The sequence below is a fragment of the Aotus nancymaae genome, unplaced genomic scaffold (assembly GCF_030222135.1).
Source record: "Aotus nancymaae isolate 86718 unplaced genomic scaffold, 86718_ANA_hifiasm-v0.15.2.pri h1tg000076l, whole genome shotgun sequence".
Taxonomy (NCBI): Eukaryota; Metazoa; Chordata; class Mammalia; order Primates; family Aotidae; genus Aotus; species Aotus nancymaae.
The window spans coordinates 6,066,529-6,088,222 of NW_026988491.1; the positions used below are offsets into that span (position 1 = coordinate 6,066,529).

At 48.0% G+C, this 21,694-nt stretch overlaps 1 protein-coding gene across 4 annotated transcripts in view; it reads left to right on the plus strand.

Annotated features, from left to right (window-relative positions):
• LIMK2 (LIM domain kinase 2) overlaps nucleotides 1-21,694 on the plus strand; it is a 65,568-nt gene that overhangs the window by 40,067 nt on the left and 3,807 nt on the right. For 3 of the 4 annotated variants that reach the window (XM_064367911.1, XM_012471340.2, XM_012471344.2), the window contains 13 exons: nucleotides 4,630-4,765; nucleotides 5,461-5,570; nucleotides 6,223-6,411; nucleotides 8,442-8,547; nucleotides 8,888-9,084; nucleotides 11,925-12,111; nucleotides 12,959-13,045; nucleotides 13,762-13,893; nucleotides 14,131-14,187; nucleotides 17,401-17,466; nucleotides 18,862-19,036; nucleotides 19,777-19,832; nucleotides 21,474-21,631. In XM_064367911.1, the coding sequence (XP_064223981.1) occupies nucleotides 4,630-4,765; nucleotides 5,461-5,570; nucleotides 6,223-6,411; nucleotides 8,442-8,547; nucleotides 8,888-9,084; nucleotides 11,925-12,111; nucleotides 12,959-13,045; nucleotides 13,762-13,893; nucleotides 14,131-14,187; nucleotides 17,401-17,466; nucleotides 18,862-19,036; nucleotides 19,777-19,832; nucleotides 21,474-21,631 (1,656 nt within the window). Of the gene's footprint in view, nucleotides 1-4,629; nucleotides 4,766-5,460; nucleotides 5,571-6,222; nucleotides 6,412-8,441; nucleotides 8,548-8,887; nucleotides 9,085-11,924; nucleotides 12,112-12,958; nucleotides 13,046-13,761; nucleotides 13,894-14,130; nucleotides 14,188-17,400; nucleotides 17,467-18,861; nucleotides 19,037-19,776; nucleotides 19,833-21,473; nucleotides 21,632-21,694 lie in introns of those variants that run through there. The other variant, XM_064367912.1, reaches the window with a different exon arrangement.

Consider the following 21,694-nt stretch of genomic DNA (forward strand, 5'->3'; position numbering starts at 1 on the left):
ACATTTCCAGAGTGCATTCTGGATTCTTTGCTTAAAAGAACAGAGAATGCTGGGGAATTGAACACTGTGAAGTATATGAAGGAGTAGAATTGTATCATTTAACGTTCAGTACTTGGGCTAAAGGAGAAGCATCACGAAGTGTTAATACTCAAAGGGTCTTGAGCTGTCAGGGCTCCAGCCTCCTTATTTTCACAGGTAAAAATCCTGAGACTCAGCTGTTGAGATGTGCTGTATCACTCCAGTGACAGTACAGTGGATGTGGCTTTGCAGCCAAGCACACATAGCTTCACATTCCAGCTCATCAATTATGTATTGGGCAGCTTTGCAGAATGATTTGACTTTAACCTTGCTTTTCAGTCATCTATAAAACAGGGATAATCCTACTACCTTGTAGGGTTGTCAGGATTAGAGATAATATTAAGTAAGGTACCTCATGTAGGACCTGGATTGTGGTTGGCATTCAATAAATAGTAGATGTTATTGATAGCTAAGCTAGAACTCTGAAGTCTACCATGGCAACTTCTTAAGTGGTCTAAGAACCCAGTTGTATTCTGTGGCAAAACACAGCTTAGGGACCTATACCCAGCCCTCCTATCAGCTGTTCACCTTCTGGTTCTTCAAAGACATCTGTGGCAGTGACTTTGGCCACATAGCTGGCTGCGCCCTTCAAAGACATTCCTTGACACAGATGTATGCACTGGTGATGTTGCTTTCCAGCCAGGTGTTCTTCCCAGGGGGCTGGCCTGACTGTCTTCTGCATGCCTGCACTTGTTTCTCTCCCTGCTCCCTCTCCTGGGCCTGGCCAGAGCTACTTGCAGCAAACAAAAGCAGGATATTGGCAATGGAAAGGAAGGTGTGTTCTGGTGCTCCCATGCCCTGCAGCGCACATACCATTGCAAAGGCGTAACAGAGCCCAGGCCTGCATTTGGGTGCAAATATGTCTGCACACAGAAGAAAAGAAGGACCTGGTGACCATGAGCCATGAAACCTTTGTGCTTCCACCTGGGCTACTGGTTCTTGCCACTCTTGCCATTTTCCATTTGGAAACATTTGCTAAGACCTTGCTCTGCCAGGTCCTTTGCCTGGTGCTGAGTGTACTAAGAGTAAGTGGGATGCTGTTTTTGTCCTCAGGGAGCTAACAGTCTAGTGAAGAAGAAGATGGTTAGGCCAAGTGCAGTGGCTCACACCTGTAATCCCAACACTTTGGGAGGCTGAGGCAGGCAAATCACTTGAAGTCAGGATTTCAAGACCAGCCTGGCCAACATGGGGAAGCCTTGTCTCTACTAAAAATACAAAAATTAGCCGGGTATAGTGGCATGCACCTGTAATCCCAGCTACTCGGGTGGCTGAGGCAGGAGAATCACTTGAACTCAGGAGGCGGAGGTTGCAGTGAGCTGAGATCGTGCCACTGCAATCCAGCCTGGGCGATAAGAGTATAACTCCATCTCAAAAATAAATAAATAAATCTTCACTGCTACCTTGAAAGTAGGTGATGACATTGCCATTTCACAAATGAGAAGTGGAGGGACTAGCTCAATATCACTGAGGTGGTAAATGGTGGTGCTAAGATTAGAACCTCAGATTATCTAGGGAAAAACACAGCTATGCATAGAGTTAAGGAGACCTGGGATTATGTGTCCCCTTCTTTCACAGGTGGGGAAACAACCCAGAGAGGGAAAGGGGCTTGTCCAAAGCCATGTTAACACCCAAGAACTTCTACCTGTATGTCTTTCCTCCCCATTTAGAGCTCATCCACATGTATCTTACATTGAGAGGAGTGTGAGCCACAACTGAGAACAGTCTTCCCCTCTGCCTCCATCCTCACTGTGCAGTTTTTAGATACTTCACAGCCATACTTTTCATACCATACCCAACCCTCAAGACCTTGAAGTTCCCCTTCCACAGGACAAGTAGGAAAAGCTATAGGATGAAAATAGCCATCAGTAGTTGTTGAGCACCCAGGGGAATTGGGCACTCCAGAAAAATAAAGGGATTCTCAGGGTCTTGCTTCTCTAAACTTGCCTAGCTCAGCTGCTTCAGCTCATTCCTGCCTCTCTTCTCTGCCTCCCTCAGTGCTCAGAAGTAGTAGAACTCATTGTGGTCTCTCACCTTGTATTGTTAAGTTTTATTTAGACTTTCTCTTCCTCAACTCTTCATAAGCTCATGAAAGGTGAAGTGGGGTGCCCTGTGTATTTGTCTTTTATAGCAGCAGTGTTTAGCTGTACTTGCCTCGCAAAAGGCTTTCTCTCATACATTAGCTTATTTCCTCTTCACGCTAGCTCATTGTAATAATAGGATGCTATTAGTTAGATTTTGTCAAAGAGCGAAAGCTACTAAGAGAAGGTGTCCACTTAGTGGCAGTAAGTGACTGATAATGTGAGCTGCCATTACATTATCATTACCATCTTTAATAATACCACATATTGAGTTTCTATTATTAGATCTTTTTTTTTTTGAGACAGAGTCTTGCTCTGCTGCTCAGGCTGGAGTGCAGTGGTGCAATCTCAGCTCACCACAACCTCTGCCTCATGGGTTCAAGTGATTCTCCTGCCTTAGACTCCTGAGTAGGTGGACCTGTGCCACCATGCTCAGCTAATTTTTGTATTTTTAGTAGAGATGGGGTGTCACTGTGTTGGCCAAGCTGGTCTTGAACCCCTGACCTCATGATCCACCCGCCTCAACCTCCCAAAACACTGGGATTATAAGTGTGAGCCACTGTGCCTGGGTGCTCTCTATATTTTTAATACATACTATTTCCTTTAATTTTCACATCAATTCATTTTATAGATGAAGAAACTAGGCCAGAGAAGTAAAATATCTTGCCCATGGTGACATAACTGGTAAGTGGCAGGATCAAGATTCAAACCAAGCAATGTTCAAACCTCTTAGAAGCAAGGATGTGGCCAGTGTGGAAGACCTTCACAACAAAAATAGGGAAAAAAAGGAACTAGAAGGAAAGAAATGGCTTGGGCTCAGAAGGCCAGGGAACTCTCACTTGTGTGTGTTGGGAAGCTCAGAAGGGAGGAGGAGTTTGTCTGTGCAGGTAAGTCCTGAGAACACACCTGACCTGAGAGGTAGAGCTTCATAACCAGGTGATTAGGGGAGAAAGGAGCCATGGATTTTTTTTTTTTTTTAGAAATGGGGTCTTACTATGTTTTCCAGGCTGGTCTCAAACTCCTGGGCTCAAGTGATCCTCCCACCTCAGCCTCCCAAAGTGCTGGGATTACTGGTGTCAGCCCCTGCACTTAGCGAGCTATGGATCTAACATGTACATCTTACACAGTGCTAATAAAGTGTTGAGTTTCTTCCCCAATATTTTATTTTGAAAAAATTTTCAAATACATAGAAAAGTTGAAAATGTAGTTCAAAGAACACCTATATACCTTTCACAGATTCATCATTTGTTAACGTTATGCTACTTTGTGTATCTCCCGCCATCTATCTATATACTTTTATTTATTTTTGCTGAACCATTTCAGAGTAACTTAAAGGCATCTTGACTTTTACCCTTAAATATTTCAATATGTTTCTCCTAATAATTCTCCTATATAAACCCAATATTATCACGTCGAAGAAAATTCACAGTAATTTTACAATATAATATTATAGTCTGAATCCAGATTTCCTCAGTTTTTCGAAAAATGTTCATGCTGTTTCCTTTTTTTTCCAAATTTGAATCCAAGGTTGAGGTGCTGTATTTGGTTGCTGTATTTCTAGGCTTTTTAAAAATCTGTGCCTTTTCTTTACCCATGACTTTTTAGAAGAGTCAAGACCAGTTATCTTATAGAATAACCCACATCCTAGATTTGCCTGATTCGTTTTTTTATGCTTAACATATTTTTGGCAAGAACATTACATTGATAACACTGTTGGTGATGGGTTGTTTTGAAGAGTGGAGATGATTAAGCTGCTTTTGTTCATTGAAGTATCTGTCTAGACCAGAGGTCCTTAACTGGGGCCATAAATAGGTTTCAGAGAATCCTTTTTTTTTTTTGAGATGGTGTCTTCCTCTGTCACCAGGCTGGAGTACAGTGGCGCAATCTCTGCTCACTACAACCTCTGCCTCCCAGATTCAGTGGATTCTCCTGCCTCAGCCTCCCAAGTAGCTGGGGCTATAGGCACACGCCACCATACCCAGCTAATTTTTGTATTTTCAGCAGAGACGGGGTTTCACTACGTTGTCCAAGATGGCCTCAATCTCTTGACCTTGTGATCCACCTGCCTCAGCCTCCCAAAGTGCTGGGATTACAGGCATGAGCCACTGTGCCTGGCCAGAGAATCCTTGATATACACACCCCTCACACCTAAATTATATACATATTTTCCTTATATGTGCATTTTTCTAGGGGAGGCTTCTTGGCTTTTATCAAATTCTCAGAGGACTCCAAGACCCAAAGAGGTTATGAAACATTAGTCTGTCCACTGAGGTGGGCAACACAGAGCTAGTTTCTAGGGCCTTGTTCACTCTGAACCAGCTTCCCTTGGGGAGACAGCACGAGGCTGTAACTTCCCCCATCTTGGCTTTGGATCAGACTGTCCATTTTGTTGTCAGACCTAGGATCCAGAGACAGCCTGTGAGGCCTGATTGCAGGGATCCAGGAGAGTTTCAGTTCTTGTCTTGCCTTTCAGGTGTTCAGAGTGCCAGGATTCCCTCACCAACTGGTACTACGAGAAGGATGGGAAGCTCTACTGTCGCAAGGACTACTGGGGGAAGTTTGGAGAGTTCTGTCATGGGTGCTCCCTGCTGATGACAGGGCCTTTTATGGTGAGTGAGTCCCTTCCTATCTGCCCCTCTTGATCATCAGAGTCCATTGACAGTGCTTCCGGTTCCCCGTGGCCATTCATCTTTTGGTCTTTCCATCAGCCAGGGCATCTCCCTTTATTTATTCATTCATTCAGCCAGCAGGTATCAATTGAGCACCTGTTAAGTGAAAGGTAAGATCCTTCCCTCAAAGACTTAATAGTTTAATGTTGGGAGTAGGAGGAGAGGCAGGCAGAGAGGAGAGACAATATAGTTGGATAAGGACCTCAAAGGAGAGTGTTACAGGCTGATAAGAGGATAAGCCTAGGTTGTGTTCAGGGAATCAGAAAAGGAGACTCTGGAATGAGCTGGCAGAGAGAGGTGCTGCCTCTTGTACCTGCTCTGGACCAAGGGCTTTAAGTATAGTCACAGACTTGCCAACTCTCTATTGGAGGAACTGTGATCTTTTTTAGTGGGAATGATTACTTCTGGGGACTTGTTCTCATAACTGAGACCAAAACAGTTTTGTTCAATCTCAGAAATGACAGGAGGCAACAATCTGATACTTCCTTTGAAAGCTCTAGGGCAGAGACTGAAAGAGTGGATTTTGACTGGGGCCTTGATTGGCGGTCATTCACCCACCCCTCTCCTCACTCCAGCAACAGTGATAACTCACTTCCTTCTTCCCTTTGTACACCCTTCTCCCCACCTGCTCACAGGTGGCTGGGGAGTTCAAGTACCATCCAGAGTGCTTTGCCTGTATGAGCTGCAAGGTGATCATTGAGGATGGGGATGCGTATGCACTGGTGCAGCATGCCACCCTCTACTGGTAAGATGGTGACCCTGTGTCTATCCTCTCCCATATAAGAGTGGCCTGAGGGAGGGATGGTGGCAGGGTGAGTTGGGCAGAAACACTGTTAGGGTAGGCAGAACATTGGATTCCTATCACAACAGTGCTCTTAACCAGCTTTTAACTTACAAGCAGAATGATTTACATATGTCTCTGCCCTTTTTTCTTACCTATCTTGAAAATGTCCTCACTCTGCCCTGCAATCCTCCCAGTGGGAGGCACTCTCCAAGGAGGATTCCAGAACATTAAATTCAAAGACCCCTTAGCTCACCCTGTCCAACCACCTTAGTTAGCAAAAGAAGTCAGCCTGGGCCCATGGCATAGAAGAGTACAGGGCAAGGTTCTCATTGTGAGTCAAAGGCAGAATGAAGAGAACCCAGGCCATTTCATCCCAACCCAGGCCAGTGTTCTTCCCAATATACCACTTGCTGCAGATCCAGCTCAGCACCTCCTGTCCCAGCCCACCCTGAGAATCCAGGATCCTCATTCTGAGCAGTCAGCTAGAATCATGACAGAGAGGGTGATAGTGAGACTATGGGTACTGTTGCTTAAAGCCACATGATGCAGTGTTTGCTGGGGGCATTCTGTGTGGGTCTCCAGCATCTTACTTCCCTCTGTTCCTTCTCCCCAGTGGGAAATGCCACAATGAGGTGGTGCTGGCACCCATGTTTGAGAGACTCTCCACAGAGTCTGTTCAGAACCAGCTACCCTATTCTGTCACACTCATCTCCATGCCGGCCACCACTGAGGGCAGGCGGGGCTTCTCTGTGTCCGTGGAGAGTGCCTGTTCCAACTACGCCACTACTGTGCAAGTGAAAGAGTAAGTATTTTGAGAATTCTTCAGCAGGGATTCTTGAGCAGAGTCTGTAAATGGGCCTCAGAGGGGTCAGAACTCTAAAGTCTTATGCAGAACTCCCTTTATCCTCATCTCATATCTTTCTCCTGGACCCCACTATGCTGTAACCACACCTGGGCCTTGGCACTTACTGTTTTCTCTGTCCACGCTACTTCCTACCAGTTACTTAAGGCCAGAATCACTCACCTTTCAGGTGTCAGGTTTCAAATGATGTTTGCTTTTTGAAATTATCTGGCTCAGGCTGGGCACGGTGCGTGTAATCCCAGCACTTTGGGAGGCCGAGGCGGGCAGATCATGAGGTCAGGGGATCGAGACCATCCTGGCTAACACAATGAAACCCCATCTCTACTAAAAATACAAAAAATTAGCCAGGCGTGGTGTTATGTGCCTGTAGTCCCAGCTACTCGGGAGGCTGAGGCAAGAGAACCTCTTGAAACCAGGAGGTGGAGGTTGCAGTGAGCCGAAATCATACCACTGCACTCCAGCCTGGGCGACAGAGCGAGACTTCTTCTCAAAAAAAAAAAAAAATTATCTGGCTTGATTATGTGTACTAGCTGTTTATCTTCTGTCCTCTCCACTAGAATGTAAATTCCAGAAGGAACTTGCTTTGTCTTGTTCAGTGCTGCATGCCCAGGGCTTAGAATAGTACTTGGCATATGGTAGGAGTTGATTATTATTTTGTTGGTTGAGAGAATGAATGGAGAAAATGTGTTCCATGGCTCAAAGGAAGTTAAGACTCTATCCTATATTCAGGCCAGAAACCAGAGGAGGAAGAGTCTGTGTCTATCTAATACCAGTAATTTCATACCCCTGGCCACTTACCATGTAAATATTGATTGTGCATCTACCATGTTTTGGACACTAGGCTAGTGCTTGCACAGTAGGTGAAAGGTACTAGAATTTGGGAAGTCAGGAGCTAAGGTCTGTTCTGCAGCCTCATTAGATGAAGAGGAGAGGGAATTGTGTTCAGGGCAGAGGGAGAAGCATTTCTCCAAAAGTGAGAGTCTTAATCATGTCTGGTATAGGTTGGGTGTGACCAAAAAAGGGGCTGTTAAGCATAGAGGACCTGGATTATGAAGATCCAGCAGATCCATTGAGAGTTTAAGCAGCAAGGTGATGTGACCAAGTTAACATTTTAGAAGAATCACTGGCATGGAGGTTGGAGTGGAGAGGGGAAAGCGTAGAGGTATGGAAACCAGTTAGGAAGCTGTTGTAGGCTGAGCATGGTGACTCATGCTTGTAATCTTGGCAGTTTGGGAGGCTGAAGTGGGAGGATTGCTTGAGGCCAGAAGTTCAAGACCAATCTGGCCAACATAGCAAGACTCTGTCTCTATTTTTTAAAATTAAAAGTAAAGTCCAGACATGGTAGCTCATGCCTGTAATCACAGCACTTTGGGAGGCCGAGGTGAGTGAACTGCTTGAGGTCAGGAGTTTGAGATCAGCCTGGCCAACACGGCGAAACCCCATCTTTTCAAAAAATTAGAGGGGGCATGGTGGCGTGCACCCGTAATCCCAGCTACTCAGGAGACTGAGGCATGAGAATTGCTTGAGCCTGGAAGGTGAAGGTTGCAGTGAGCCCAGATTGTGCCACTGCACTCCAGCCTGGATGACAGAGTAAGACTCCATCTCAAATAATAATAATAAAGTTTTTTTTTTTTTTAAAGAAGCTATTACAGTGATCCAGGTAAGAGATATGAATAACTACAGTGATGGAAAGAAGGCAGAGTTCTTAGAGATTGTAGTAGGAGAGGGATGAGGGAACTCCAGACGGGAAGATGTTGTCCAGGTTTCTGGCTTAGGCCACAGGGTTTGTGGCAGTGCCCTTCACTGAGATGGGGCATCCTGGAAAGGGTGTTGCTTTTCTGTGTGGGTATCCTGGGCCCCTTAGGGGCCACTGGTGGCCTGGGACCTGGTAAACCTTCCCTGCACAAGCAGAATTGGTCAAGCAGATTTTTAGGACATCTTTACTCTGCCTCAACTCTTGTCTGGCCCAGGGTCAACCGGATGCACATCAGTCCCAACAATCGCAATGCCATCCATCCTGGGGACCGCATTCTGGAGATCAATGGGACCCCCGTCCGCACACTTCGAGTGGAGGAGGTAGAGTGTGTGTCCATTCTGTCTTGTGAGGGTGGGACATGAAACAGATCCTTTGGGAAATCAGGCTATAGCCTTTATGTTTTCCTACCCCTAGTCTATCTCTTTGTCTTAGCATTGAGCCTGTGACCACTGATGACCTATTCCGAGGGTAGCAGGGATGGTTGACCAATGGGAGAGCTGACAGGATGCCAGGCAGAGGGCACTGTGAGGCCACTGGCAGCTAGAGGCCACCATTGGCCAAGTTGAGCACTGGCCACACTGTGCCTGAGTTATCTGGGTTGGCCATGGGTGGCCTGGGATGGGGCAGCCTGTGGGAGGCTTATACTGCTCTTGGCCACAGGTGGAGGATGCAATTAGTCAGACGAGCCAGACGCTTCAGCTGTTGATTGAACATGACCCCGTCTCCCAGCGCCTGGATCAGCTGCGGCTGGAGGCCCGGCTCTCTCCTCACATGCAGAATGCCGAACACCCCCACACCCTCAGCACCCTGGACACCAAGGAGAATCTGGAGGGGACACTGAGGAGACGCTCCCTGAGGTGCCACCTCCCACTCTGGCTCTTTTCTGTCCCATGTCTGTCTCTCAGATGAAGCTGAGCTGGCTTTCAGAAGCCTGCAAAGTTAGGCAAGGCACCAGCTGGCCAGGGACAGACTATGAGGATTGTGCTGACCCAGCTGCCCCTGTGGGGATCACAGTTCATAGCCAGAGCCTGTGCATACCCAGCTGTCTGCCAGGTTTCCTTAGAAACTGGAGGGTCAGGCTCTGTCCACTGAACTCCTAAGCTGGACAGGAGGCAGTGATACTGTACCCTGAAAGGCAGCATGGCCTGTGGAGGAGGCATGGAGCTCATAGCCTGGAGTTAGGGGCACATATAGGGTTGAAAAAAATTGTAAAGAAGGACTTTGAAAACAATAAAGCAAAAGATAAATGAAAACTCTTTAGACTTGAGGGACCAATAAGCCCAAACCCCAGATTCTGCCAGGTCCATGGGTGGGAAGGAGTAGTTGCCTTGAGTGGAAGCCCCAAGTAGGAAGACTTACAGAAAATAAGTCAAGAGCACTGGCTCCCAGGCAGAAATACTGATACCCTACTGGGGCTTCAGGCTGAGCTCCTCCCTTCACAAATTACTTCATCTCTCTGAGCCTGTTTCTGCATCTGTGAAGTGACGGTAAGACAAAGGTGGCTATCTCACCAATTATGTTAGGGTTAAATGTGGAAAAGGACATAAAGTTGTATAGTGCTGCCACAGGGACAGCGTTCAGTAAACATGACGCATTCTTAGTATCACTAAGAATCAGGTTCTTGGCCAGGTATGGTGGCTCATGCCTATAATCCCTATACTTCAGAGGCCTAGGTAGGAGGATGGCGTGAGTACAGGAGTTTGAGACTAGCCTGGGCAACATGGTGAGACACTGTCTCTACAAAAAAAATTTTTTTTAATTAGCTGAGCTAGGCACTATGGCTCACACCTGTAATCCCAGCACTTTGGGAGGCCAAGGCCAGAGGATTTCTTGAGGCCAGGAGTTCAGGAGCAGCCTGGGCAACATTCCTGTCTCTACAAAGAATAAAAAAGTTAACTGAGCATGCTGGCGCATGCCTGTAATCCCAGCTACTCGAAGCTGAGGCAGGAGGATTGCTTGAGCCCAGGAGTTCAAGACTGCAATGAGCCTTGACCACACCACTGTACTACAACTTGGGCAACAGAGTGAGACCTTGTCTCAAAATAAAAAATAAAAAATATGATTTTTTTATCCACCCTTCTCACCAAACAAACTGAGTAAGTAAGTTGGGCCCTCTCAGCTGGCATGTGTTGGAAACAGTGCCCACTGCTCAAATTGCTCCCCTAACTCCCGCTGCCTCTTGGTCTTGGTCAGTATGATAAAATTAGTGGGAGACAGGGCACCAGAGGGCAGAGAAGGGCTGGAAATCCATGGCCTGGAAAAGGGAAGGTTCGGGGTGGCCAGATATCTGTAGAGCCACCATGCAGAGGAGGTGGTCAGCTAAACTTGTGTGCCCTTGTGGGTGTGGTCAGGAGAAGGCAGAGCGAAAGAACAAGGGTAAGTAAACCTGTAGGGCAGGACAAGCCAAGAGCCATCCAGCTTCAGTCCTCTCTGGGTAGCACAAGTAAAACAGTACCAGACCATACGCCGGAGAGAAAGTTCGCAGGGCTGTTTACCTGCAGTGCTGTGGACTTCAACCTTCTTGTCCCTTCTTCACTAAGTCAAAGTAACAGTCATTGACCATGACTATAATGGACCGCTTTTGAAAATATAAACATAGTGGCTTTATTGCTATAAAAAGTCATATATTCTTATCATCTTAAAATTCAGGAGATATGAACAGGTACAAAGATGTGCAAAATATCATCCGAAATCCCATTTGTTGGCCAGGCATGGTGGCTCACGCCTATAATCCCAGCACTTTGGGAGACAGAGGCAGGCAGATCACTTGAGGTCAGGAGTTTGAGACTAGCCTGGCCAACATGGTGAAACCCCATCTCTACTAAAAATACACAATAATTAGTCTGGGCACAGTGACTCATGCCTGTAATCCCAGCACTTTGGGAGGCCAAGGTGGGTGGATCACCTGAGATCAGGAGTTCGAGACTAGCCTGGCCAATATGGTGAAACCCCATCTCTATTAAAAATACAAAAATTATCCAGGTATGATAGCGCGCAACTATAGTCCCAGCTACTTGGGAGGCTGAGGCAGGAGAATCACTTGAATCTGGGAGGTGGAGGTTGCAGTGAGCTGAGATCATGTCATTGCACTGTAGCGTGGGCAACAGAGAGAGACTCCGTCTCAACCAAAAAAAAAAAAAAAACAATAATTAGCTGGTCATGGTGGCACATGCCTCTAGTCCCAGCTGCTCAGAAGGCTCAGGCACAAGAATCGCTTGAACCAGGAGACAGAGGTTGCAGTGAGTCAGGGTCACACCACTGCACTCCAGCCTGGCTGACAGAGTGAGACTGTCTCAAAAAAAAAATAAAATCCCATTTGCTCATTTTTTGGATACTAGTATAACTGTCACTCTAAACCAGTTAGTACCTTAAGTCAAGCAGATATGAGAGATGGTGAATTACCATCTACAATGTTGTCATGTATGTCATATACTGAGCATTATAAGCTAGTAGAATCTAGTTAATTGTTCTGTGTGTATGCAGAGTTCCCATTTTGAATGTGTTTTTACTATGCTTAAATAAATGACTGGTCTGCAACCCCATAATGACACATATGATGTAAGAGCCCCTGTTCCCCAATAATAACATCTAAACTATAGACATTGGAATGGACAGGTGCCCCTAGGTTCCTTCCTCCAGGGTTTTTGGTGGTCTCTGAGGACTATGCATCCCTATTCCCATCTTTCTTCATCTTCAGGCGCAGTAACAGCATCTCCAAGTCCCCTGGCCCCAGCTCCCCAAAGGAGCCCCTGCTATTCAGCCGTGACATCAGCCGCTCAGAATCCCTTCGTTGTTCCAGCAGCTATTCACAGCAGATCTTCCGGCCCTGTGACCTAATCCATGGGGAGGTCCTGGGGAAGGGCTTCTTTGGGCAGGCTATCAAGGTGAGCGCAGGCAGTAATTGCTTTGTTTTTCTGCCCCCAGCCCCCCTCTCTCACTGTCTTTCGGGGATTTCTCATCACTTGGCCCCACCCCATACCCTGCAGGACATCAGGCCTCCTTCCTGGCTTTGGGTGATGGTGTGAGAGGTATCCTTCACACCCACCCAGGCCACCTAAGGTCAATGTTGCTGTTACAGTGAGCTTGTGGACCTGGAGATCCAGCTTGGGTTGAGCTGTGCTTGTGGTCCTCCTGCCACCAGTCAGTGGGTGTTTGTTAGGTGCCCCCAGGCCTTAGTACCGGGCATGCTACAAGGAGCACACAGGGGAATAGCTCTTGCCTCCCTGGGGAACAGTCTTGGGGACTAACCTCTCTCTTTCTCTCCTCCTCCTCCTCTGCTGAGAACTGGGAGGGGGGGTCAGGTAAGCCATGTGTCTCAGCTTGCAGGGGCAGCAGGGCTGGAGAGTTCACCCCTGACCCACCCAGCTCCCTGGTGCATGTCTTTGGCACTGACCTTCCTGCCCCCAGACTTCTCTGTTCACTCAAGAGACTCACTCCTGTGCCAAATGACCAGAGCCCCTGCTTGGCTTGTCAGTGTCCCTTCCTGCCTCCTTCCCCACTTCGCTTTTCTGGGTTCTCCTCCATGCATGCCCAGCTCTCCAGGAAAGAGGGTATGCTTCTGTCTGAATCCCCTGTTGCTTCACGCTGCATCTTCCACACATTAACTCTGTCAGTCTGACCCGGGTCAGTATACCCTCCAAAGGGTGGGATGGCCAGTTGCATAGATTTTCTCAAACAGTTCTCCAGAACTGCCTCTGGTCTCAGCACCATTAATAGTTACCCTCCCTATAGGTGACACACAAAGCCACAGGCAAAGTGATGGTCATGAAGGAATTAATTCGATGTGATGAAGAGACCCAGAAGACTTTCCTGACTGAGGTAAGAAGATGGAGGGGGACTAGAAGTTTGGTGTCACCATGGGAAGAGGGAAGACCTTACAAATAATGGCTTCAAGAGGAAATATAGTTTGGATCACTGTCTTAAAGACTAAGCAAAAAAGAGCACTAAAGGAATATCCCCACTCCCTATAAATTACAGCGTAATTATTTGTTCAACAAACACTTACTAAAGGCAGCACAAACTGGGTACAAGGGATGCAGTAACAAAAGATACATGTTTCAGAGGAGCTTTCAGATTATGAGGGTGATGGACATGAAAACAGACCAATTTAGTACAGCTCTGTTATAATCCTTACCTGAACACCCTGCTAAGGGAACCTGGAGGGGAGCTCCCTGAGCACTCAATTCCTTGAGCATTTACAGTTTTCACCACCTCTCCCAAGTTACATCATGGAGCAACTTCAGTTGGCGACACCTGTGGTCCAAGTACTGCCCTCCAGTGGCCACTCCCACCACTGTTCCCCCAGTGCAGTTCCTACAAAGCCAGGATGCCAAGGGTGAGGCCTGTGAAGCCATCTTTGTCCATATGGTGGTGTTCTTCCCTCATCTTGATCTTAGTCCCCTGCCATATCACAAGATAGGCGGTAGGAGATGCAGGTGGTTAACACTTGTCAAGCTGATTCCCTGGAGGGAAGGCGTAAGGAAGACATAGTAAGATGTTAACCACCAGCTTTCCTTGGCTTCCCCCACCCCCAGGTGAAAGTGATGCGCAGCCTGGACCACCCCAATGTGCTCAAGTTCATTGGTGTGCTGTACAAGGATAAGAAGCTGAACCTGCTGACAGAGTACATTGAGGGGGGCACACTGAAGGATTTCCTGCGAGGAATGGTGAGCACAACACCCTATAGTCTCCAGGAGCCTTGGTGGGTTCTCGGACACCTCTACTACCACTACCCTGGGAGTTTAAAGGCCAGAGGGGCCCTGCTTCACCCCCAAAGGACCATGCTGGGCGGGACTAGGCATAGACAGGGAGGCTTCACTGGGAGACCATATTGACCTTAGGGTCTGGACCACGAGTGGGACAGGGCTTAACAGCCTCCGACAGTCATTCCCCCCATCCTGCAGGATCCGTTCCCCTGGCAGCAGAAGGTCAGATTTGCCAAAGGAATCGCCTCCGGAATGGTGAGTCCCACCAACAAACCTGCCAGCAGGGCGAGAGTAGGGAGAGGTGCAAGAATTGGCTTCACTAGAAGTTAGGGACCCCTTCCTGGGTAACTTGTGTGGGGTGGGTCAGCAGCTATTCATTGTGTTTGTCTGTGCCACTGAAACTACCTCTAGCCAACTGTTCTTAGCTCATAGCCCTATTCTCAAAGAATTACACATCTCTAAGGGCAAACGGCATGGACAAGGCAAACTGGAGAGGCAAATTGTGGCCTGAGATGGCCTGGCCTTGCTGTTCCAGGTGTCCAGACGCTGAAGGCCCTTGAACTAAGTAGAGCACCTCACTGCCTAGGAAATCAGTGAAGAGGAAATGAGTTCTAGCAGAGCCCTGAAGGGTCAGAATTGGATAAAGTTCCTATTGGCAGAGAGGTTCCAAGATTGAAGTGACAGGAGCAAAGACCTGGGAGGAAAGAAGAGAAAATCATCTATTTTACCTGGAAACAAATGATTCCAATCATAGCAATAACAACAGCTGACAAGTATTGAGTGTTCTCTATATGCTAGGCACTGAGCTGAGGAATTAATATGCAGGTGCGTGTTTATTCCTCATGACAACCTTGGTTTCCAGATAAGAAACTGGGCTGGAAAGGGACAGAGCTGGGATTGGGTTAATCGGTCTGATCACCAAGCCTGAGACTTTAACCACTGCCCTTCACATGGGGGTCCATGAAGATAGTAGTAGTCTGGAACAGTTTAGGGGTATGTTAAGGTCCCTGTGTTTTAAATTAAGGAGTCTGGAGTATATTTAGGAGACAGATGTAAAAGAGTTCTTTGGTTGATTGGTTTTTGTGGGTTTTTTTTTTTTCCCCTGTTTCTGGGGCTTGAATCAGGAAGGGTTTTTGTTGTTGTTGTTGTTTTGAAACAGGATCTTGCTCTGCCACGCAGGCTGGAGTTCAGTGGCATGATCATGGCTCACTACAGCCTCGATCTCCAGGGCTCAAGCAATCCTCCTGTCTTAGCCTCCCGAGTAGCTGGGACTACAGGTGTGTACCACCACACCTAATTTTTTTATTTTTTTATTTTTATTTTTTGTAGAGACAGGTTCTCACTTTGTTGCCCAGGCTGGTCTCAAACTCCTGGGCTCAAGCATTTCTCCTTCCTCAGCCTCCCAGAGTGTTTGGATTACAGGTGTGAGCCACCGTGCCTGGCAGGAAAAGATTTTTAAGCAAGAAAGTTTAAGAGCTGTGCTTTTTCCAAAATGAATCTGGGCAAGTATGGTGGCTCATGCCTGTAGTACCAGCACTTTTTTGGGAGGCTGAGGCGAGTGGATCACTTGAGGTCAGGAGTTTGAGACCAGCCTGGCCAATATGGTAAAACCCTATCTCTACTAAAAAAAAATATATAAGGCCGGGCACAGTGGCTCACGCCTGTAATCCCAGCACTTTGGGAGGCCGAGGCGGGTAGATCACAAGGTCAGGAGATTGAGACCCTCCTGGCCAACATGTGAAACCCCATCTCTACTAAAATACAAAAAATTAGCCGGCGTGGTGGCACGTGCCTGTAGTCCCAGCTACTCAGGAGGCTGAGGCAGGGGAATTGCTTGAACCTGGGAGGCAGAGGTTGCAGTGAGCTGAGATTGCGCCACTGCACTCCAGCCTGGTGACAGATCAAGACTCATCTCAAAAAAAAAAAATTAGCTGGGCCAGTGGTACATGCCTGTAGTCCTAGCTACTCAGGAGGCTGAAGCAGGAGTATCACTTGAACCTGGGCGGCGGAAGTTGCAGTGAGCCAAGATCACACTACTGCACTCAAACCTGGGTGACAGAGAGAGACTTCATCTCAAAAAATATATATATATTAGTCTGATATGGTTAGTAGGTTCGGGTGGAATGGGGAGGTTCTCAAGCCATGGAGACCTGCATAGAGGGCTAATGAAACATTTCAGATTTCTGAATTAAGGTAGTAGCTGTGGGGACCGGAGCCTGGGGCAGGGTGAAGTTAGAATGGAGAGACTGGTGAGGCAGGGTGGAGTCAGAATGGAGAGACTGGTTGGCAATGAGGGAACAGGAGGAGGAGGAGTTAGAGTGGCTTGAGGTATCACTTATCAGACTTTTGGGGGATGGGGGATGGCAGGGATGGTTGAGGAACCAGTTTGGGAAGAACGCTTAGCATTGATGCCTTCTATTCTGCTAGCAGAACCTATCAACATCTTCTAGGCAAGAAACTGGCTCCATGAGACTAGAGCTTAGAGAGAGGCTGCCAGTCACCTAATCTTCAGAGAAGGGGCAGCTGGAGCTGTGGGACAGAAGAGGCATCCATGTGGCTGGTCGAGGGCAGGGGGTGTCTCAGCTTGTGGAGATGGCTTTGAGCAGGTCTGACACTGAACAGACTGGAAGGAAAAACCAGACACACAAGAGTCTCAGGAGCAGGTAGCGTAACAAAGGTGTGGACAGTCTTTGAGGAGCACATCCTCAGGCAGGCAGGCAGGCACGCAAGTCATGAGCTATAGCGATTCAGCTCCTTGGGTGTGTGAGCAGCTCCAGAAACCTAAGGGATGGAAGCAGTATTGCAGGGGGCTGGAGAGCAGAGAGTAGCTCCTTCTACATTTACAAGAGAAGGGAAGGAGAAAGGAAGTTGCTCCTCAGAGTGTCAAGAGCCAGTGGTGGAGGCCTGGAGAGGAGACATAAACAGAAATTTGCTAACAAACATTTGGGTAGGAAGAGAAAGCTTAAAGTTTAGACAGTGGGGAAGGTGGAGTCTTAGGAGAGGTGAATGTCAGAAAGACAGCTAGCTGGAGCAAGAAGAAGTCACTTCTCTGTTGCAGGCAGGAAGGATCCAGAGTGGCTGAAGCCAGAGACTGGGAGAGTAGGGAGGAGGGAACAGCCTGGATCTAAGTAAAATGGATAGAGGTGGAGGAAATGCTACAAGGGCCAGGGTTCTGTGAAGTTGGGGACATTAGGAGAGAGCAGTGAGGGCTTTGGCCAGCCACTGTGCTAGTGATTGGTGAACAAAAGAATGGGCAGGAGATGGCAGCAGGGAGGGAGAGGAAGTCCAGGTTTCCTGTTGGTTTTGGGACAAGGGAGTGGCCACAGGAGGGCCTGCCCTGTTGTCCAGGTTGGGTTCTGAAGCTGTGTGGGCATGGACTGGGAGGAGAGTATCTGTGGCCCCCAGTTCCAGAATCAGGGTCTAGTTGGTTTGCTGGCCCTTTAGCCTCAGCTTATGCTTTTGTTCCAGGCCTATTTGCACTCTATGTGCATCATCCACCGGGATTTGAACTCACACAACTGCCTCATCAAGTTGGTATGTCCCACTGCTCTAGGCCTGGCCTCCAGGGTCTTATCCTTCCTGGCTTTCTTGTCACAAAGGAGGCTGACTTGTCCCCTCTGGCTAGAAGGGCAGAGGTGTTGTCTAGGAGCTCCTGTCTTTCCCTTCCTGCTGCTTCTGATGATCTTCTCTGTCTTCTGGGAACTCCTATACACACACAGACTAATTTCACCTTCTCTCATTAGCAACCTTTGAAATAATTTGTTAGAAGGGACTTCAGAAGTTTCTTGGCTATATGTAGAGCCCTGTCGTTTTACCTGCTTTTGCCCCATAATAGTCTTGTAAAGCAGCTTGTTGCTGACCCCATTTTACAGTGGTGGCACCTGAAGCCTCAGCCTGAGGCCACAGAGCTAATGAATTTACAGGGACCAGTTTGAGACCAGCATTCTTCCCACTGCCCCTCAGCTGTGGTGGTTACAATGTTGTTTATCTTGTTGACTTGCTATCTGGCTTCCTGGGTGTCTACCAGCTGGCCCTGGCTCTGCCCTTTAGACCCACACCAAGCAATCTTCATTCCTTTCCCACATGACTGCCCTGTAGCTATTCAAAGAGCTTGTCTCCCCTAAGTCTCCCACCTACTGCCTCCATCTTGCCTTTTTTTTTTTTGTCTTATCCTGGTTCTAGCTACTGCCTTAATCTTTTTAGGAATAAGGCAGGACAGGGAAAAACAAAAGCAACCCCCTGTCCCACCTCTGAGTTCCACTCTCCAAGTCCCTGAGCCTCACCTCCAGGACTCCAGTTGCTCTGCCATGAAACTCCTGTGGGCTGGGGAATCTACTGTGCACAGATACCAGACCCTCAGAAACACAAATGCCCAGTGTATCTTTTTTTTTTTTTTTTTTTTTGAGATGCAGTCTCTCTCTTCTTGCCCAGGCTGGAGTGCAGAGGCGCGATCTTGGCTTACTACAACCTCCACCTCCCGGGTTCTAGTGATTATTCTGCCTCAGCCTCCCAAGTAGCTGGGACTACAGGTGTGTGTCATCACACCCAGCTAATTTTTTTTTTTTTTGTATTTTTGTCTTCTTTTTTCTTTTTCTTTTTTTTATTAACAGATGTTCAGTGTTTTCTCATAACATTTTTTTTTTTTTTTGTATTTTTAGTAGACAGGGTTTGATCATGTTGGCCAGGCTGGTCTCGAACTCCTGACTTCAGTTGATTCACCCTCCTCGGCCTCCCAAAGTGCTGGGATTACAGGCGTAAGCCACTGCACCCAGCCTGAGTGTGTCTATTTGATAGAGCTTTCTGCTCTGGTTCTCCCTTGCTATGCACCTCTTCTCCCCTTCTTAGTGGCTTCTCTTGCCTATGCCTCCTCCCCAGGGCCAGGTTTGAGAACATCCCCATGAAGTCCTGACCTGGCCTTTATCCTACCAGGACAAGACTGTGGTGGTGGCAGACTTTGGGCTGTCACGGCTCATAGTGGAAGAGAGGAAAAGACCCCCTGTGGAGAAGGCCACCACCAAGAAACGCACCTTGCGCAAGAATGACCGCAAGAAGCGCTACACAGTGGTGGGAAACCCCTACTGGATGGCCCCTGAGATGCTGAATGGTGAGTCCTGAAGCTCTGGAGCAGACACTACAGAGGACAGAGGCTGCCCTTGAATCAGAGCCCTGGGAACTCTAGGGGAGGCCTGTGAAGTGTAGGATCAGATATCTAGAGCTGAGGATATTTTTCCCTTGCCAGGAGGGGCCTTACAAATTAGCTCCCTGAGCTCAGGGGGCTGGGAACTGATCAGTGTCCTATCCTGGGGATAGAGTGAGGTCTGACTGTAGCATTTGTGCCTCAGGGGTCGCTGAGAGCTCAGGCTATTGTCCCAGCTTTTGCCTTCTCTCTCCATGCTGAGAACTGAAGTGTGGTGCCCTCTGGTGGATAATGCTCAAACCAGCCAGAGATGCTGGTTGGGATTCTTGAAATGAGGGTTGTGAGGCAGAAATGGTCTGATACAACCCGTTTTGGAGTCTGAGGCCCCAGAGAAGTTCAGTGGATTGCCTTAGGAGCACACAGCTGGCTAATGGCAGAGCCTGGATGAACCCTAGTCCGGTTCTTTTCCACTTAACCATGCAGTTTCATCCCAGGCAGTGTTGTGTTATAAGGGCTCTCCAAGGCAGGTTACCTAGAGCTGAGGAAGGACTATTTTCAGGTAGTGTCTGCCCAGGACAGCCTGTGGGGCATCCCTACAGAAACTATTCTAGCCCTGGTTCTTGGCTGTAACTTAGATTGACCCTAGACCCAGTGCAGAGCAGGTGAGGGATGTAAACTTAACAGCCTGCTCTCCTGTGTTCCCCAAGGAAAGAGCTATGATGAGACGGTGGATATCTTCTCCTTTGGGATCGTTCTCTGCGAGGTGAGCTCTGGCACCAGGGCCATGCCCGAGGCAGCAGGCCTAGCAGCTCTGCCCTCCCTCAGAACTGGGCTTCTCCTAAGGATGACTAGAGCTTAACTAAAATCAACATGGGTATAGGGTTTTATGGTTTATAATGCATTTGCCCGTCTTTGCCACATTTGTATTTCATGGGTCCTAAGAGAAGGACTCAGCAGGTTTTGTTTGTTTGTTTGTTTTTAAGATGGTGTCTCGCTTCGTTGCCCAAGCTAGAGTGCAGTGGCACGATCTGGGCTCACTGCAGCCTCCACCTTCTGGGTTTAAGCGATTCTCCTGCCTCAGCCTCCCAAGTAGCTGGGATTACAGGCATACACTACCATGCCCGGCTAATTTTTGTATTTTTAGTAGAGACGGAGTTTCACCATGTTGGCCAGGCTGGTCTTGAACTCCTGACCTCAGGTAATCCACCCACCTCGGCCTCCCAAAGTGTTGGAATTACAGGCATGAGCCACCACACCCAGCCAGGTTTTTTTTTAAGTTGAGGAAACTGAGGCTCAGAAGAGGGCAGTGGCTTACACATGGTCAATAAGGGGCAGGTGAGACTCAGAATTACATCAGGAAAGGCAAGAGACTGTTCATGTGACTTTCTAGCTCTTGGACCAAATGTAGCCCTTCTCAGTTCCCTTCAAGTAGAAGTAGCCACTCTAGGAAGTACCAGCCCTGTGCTAAGTTCCACATGGACAGAGTGAGGAATCTTGGAAAGATTCCTACCTTTAGGAGCTTAGTCAGGTGACAGCATAGTTCAGTATATCTCAAAGACTCAAACATACACACATTCAAAGCCTTCTGTAATCCCTACAAAGTTGTGAGTGGTAGAGGAGAGGAGAGACAAGGAATGGTTAGAATAATGAAGTTTTTCTTTTTTTGAGATGGAGTCTCACTCTTGTCACCCAGGCTGGAGTGTAGCGGTGCGATCTTAGCTCGCTGCAACCTCCACCTCCCTGGCTCAAGCAATTCTCCTGTCTCAGCCTCCCAAGTAGCTAGGACTATAGGTGTGTACCACCGTGCCCAGCTAATTTTTGTATTTGTAGTAGAGATGGGGTTCTGCCATGTTGGCCAGGCTGGTCTCGAACTCCTGACCTCAGGTGATTCACCCGCCTCAGCCTGCCAAAGTGCTGGGATTACAGGCATGAGCCACACAGCCTGGCCATGAAGGAAGGTTTTTAAAAAATTGTTTTCTTTAATAGATGTGAATTGAACATCTGTTTACAAAGCACTAGGCTGGTGCCAAAGGGTTTCAGACATGAATCAGACTCAGCACCTCACAGAGCCTTAACTCTGGCAGACACACAGCCACAAGGAGACACAGGCAGGGCAGGGTGGGATGAGTGGAAGCTGCTAGCCTCCAGATGCCGATTTGGGACACTTGGCTTCTGTAGTGAGGTCCCTTCTCAGTCCTCTTCAGTAACCTGACTCTCAGTCAAGACAGGTCTGGATTAGCAAGATTTGGAGAGATGATTGGGGATGGGGAGAGCTCTCTAACCTATGTTTATGCCACCCCCTCTTCTGCCCATTCTTCCTGTCCACATACCAGCATCCTTTTCCCTTGCCATGTATCTGTGGCCTCTATTGTCCTTCGTAAACAGCTGTCTTCTCACTCTACAGATTATTGGGCAGGTGTATGCAGATCCTGACTGCCTTCCCCGAACACTGGACTTTGGCCTCAATGTGAAGCTTTTCTGGGAGAAGTTTGTTCCCACAGATTGTCCCCCAGCCTTCTTCCCGCTGGCCGCCATCTGCTGCAGACTAGAGCCTGAGAGCAGGTTGGTATCCTGCCTCTTTCTCCCAGCTTACAGGGTCCTAGGATGTTTGCCTCAGCCTTAGGC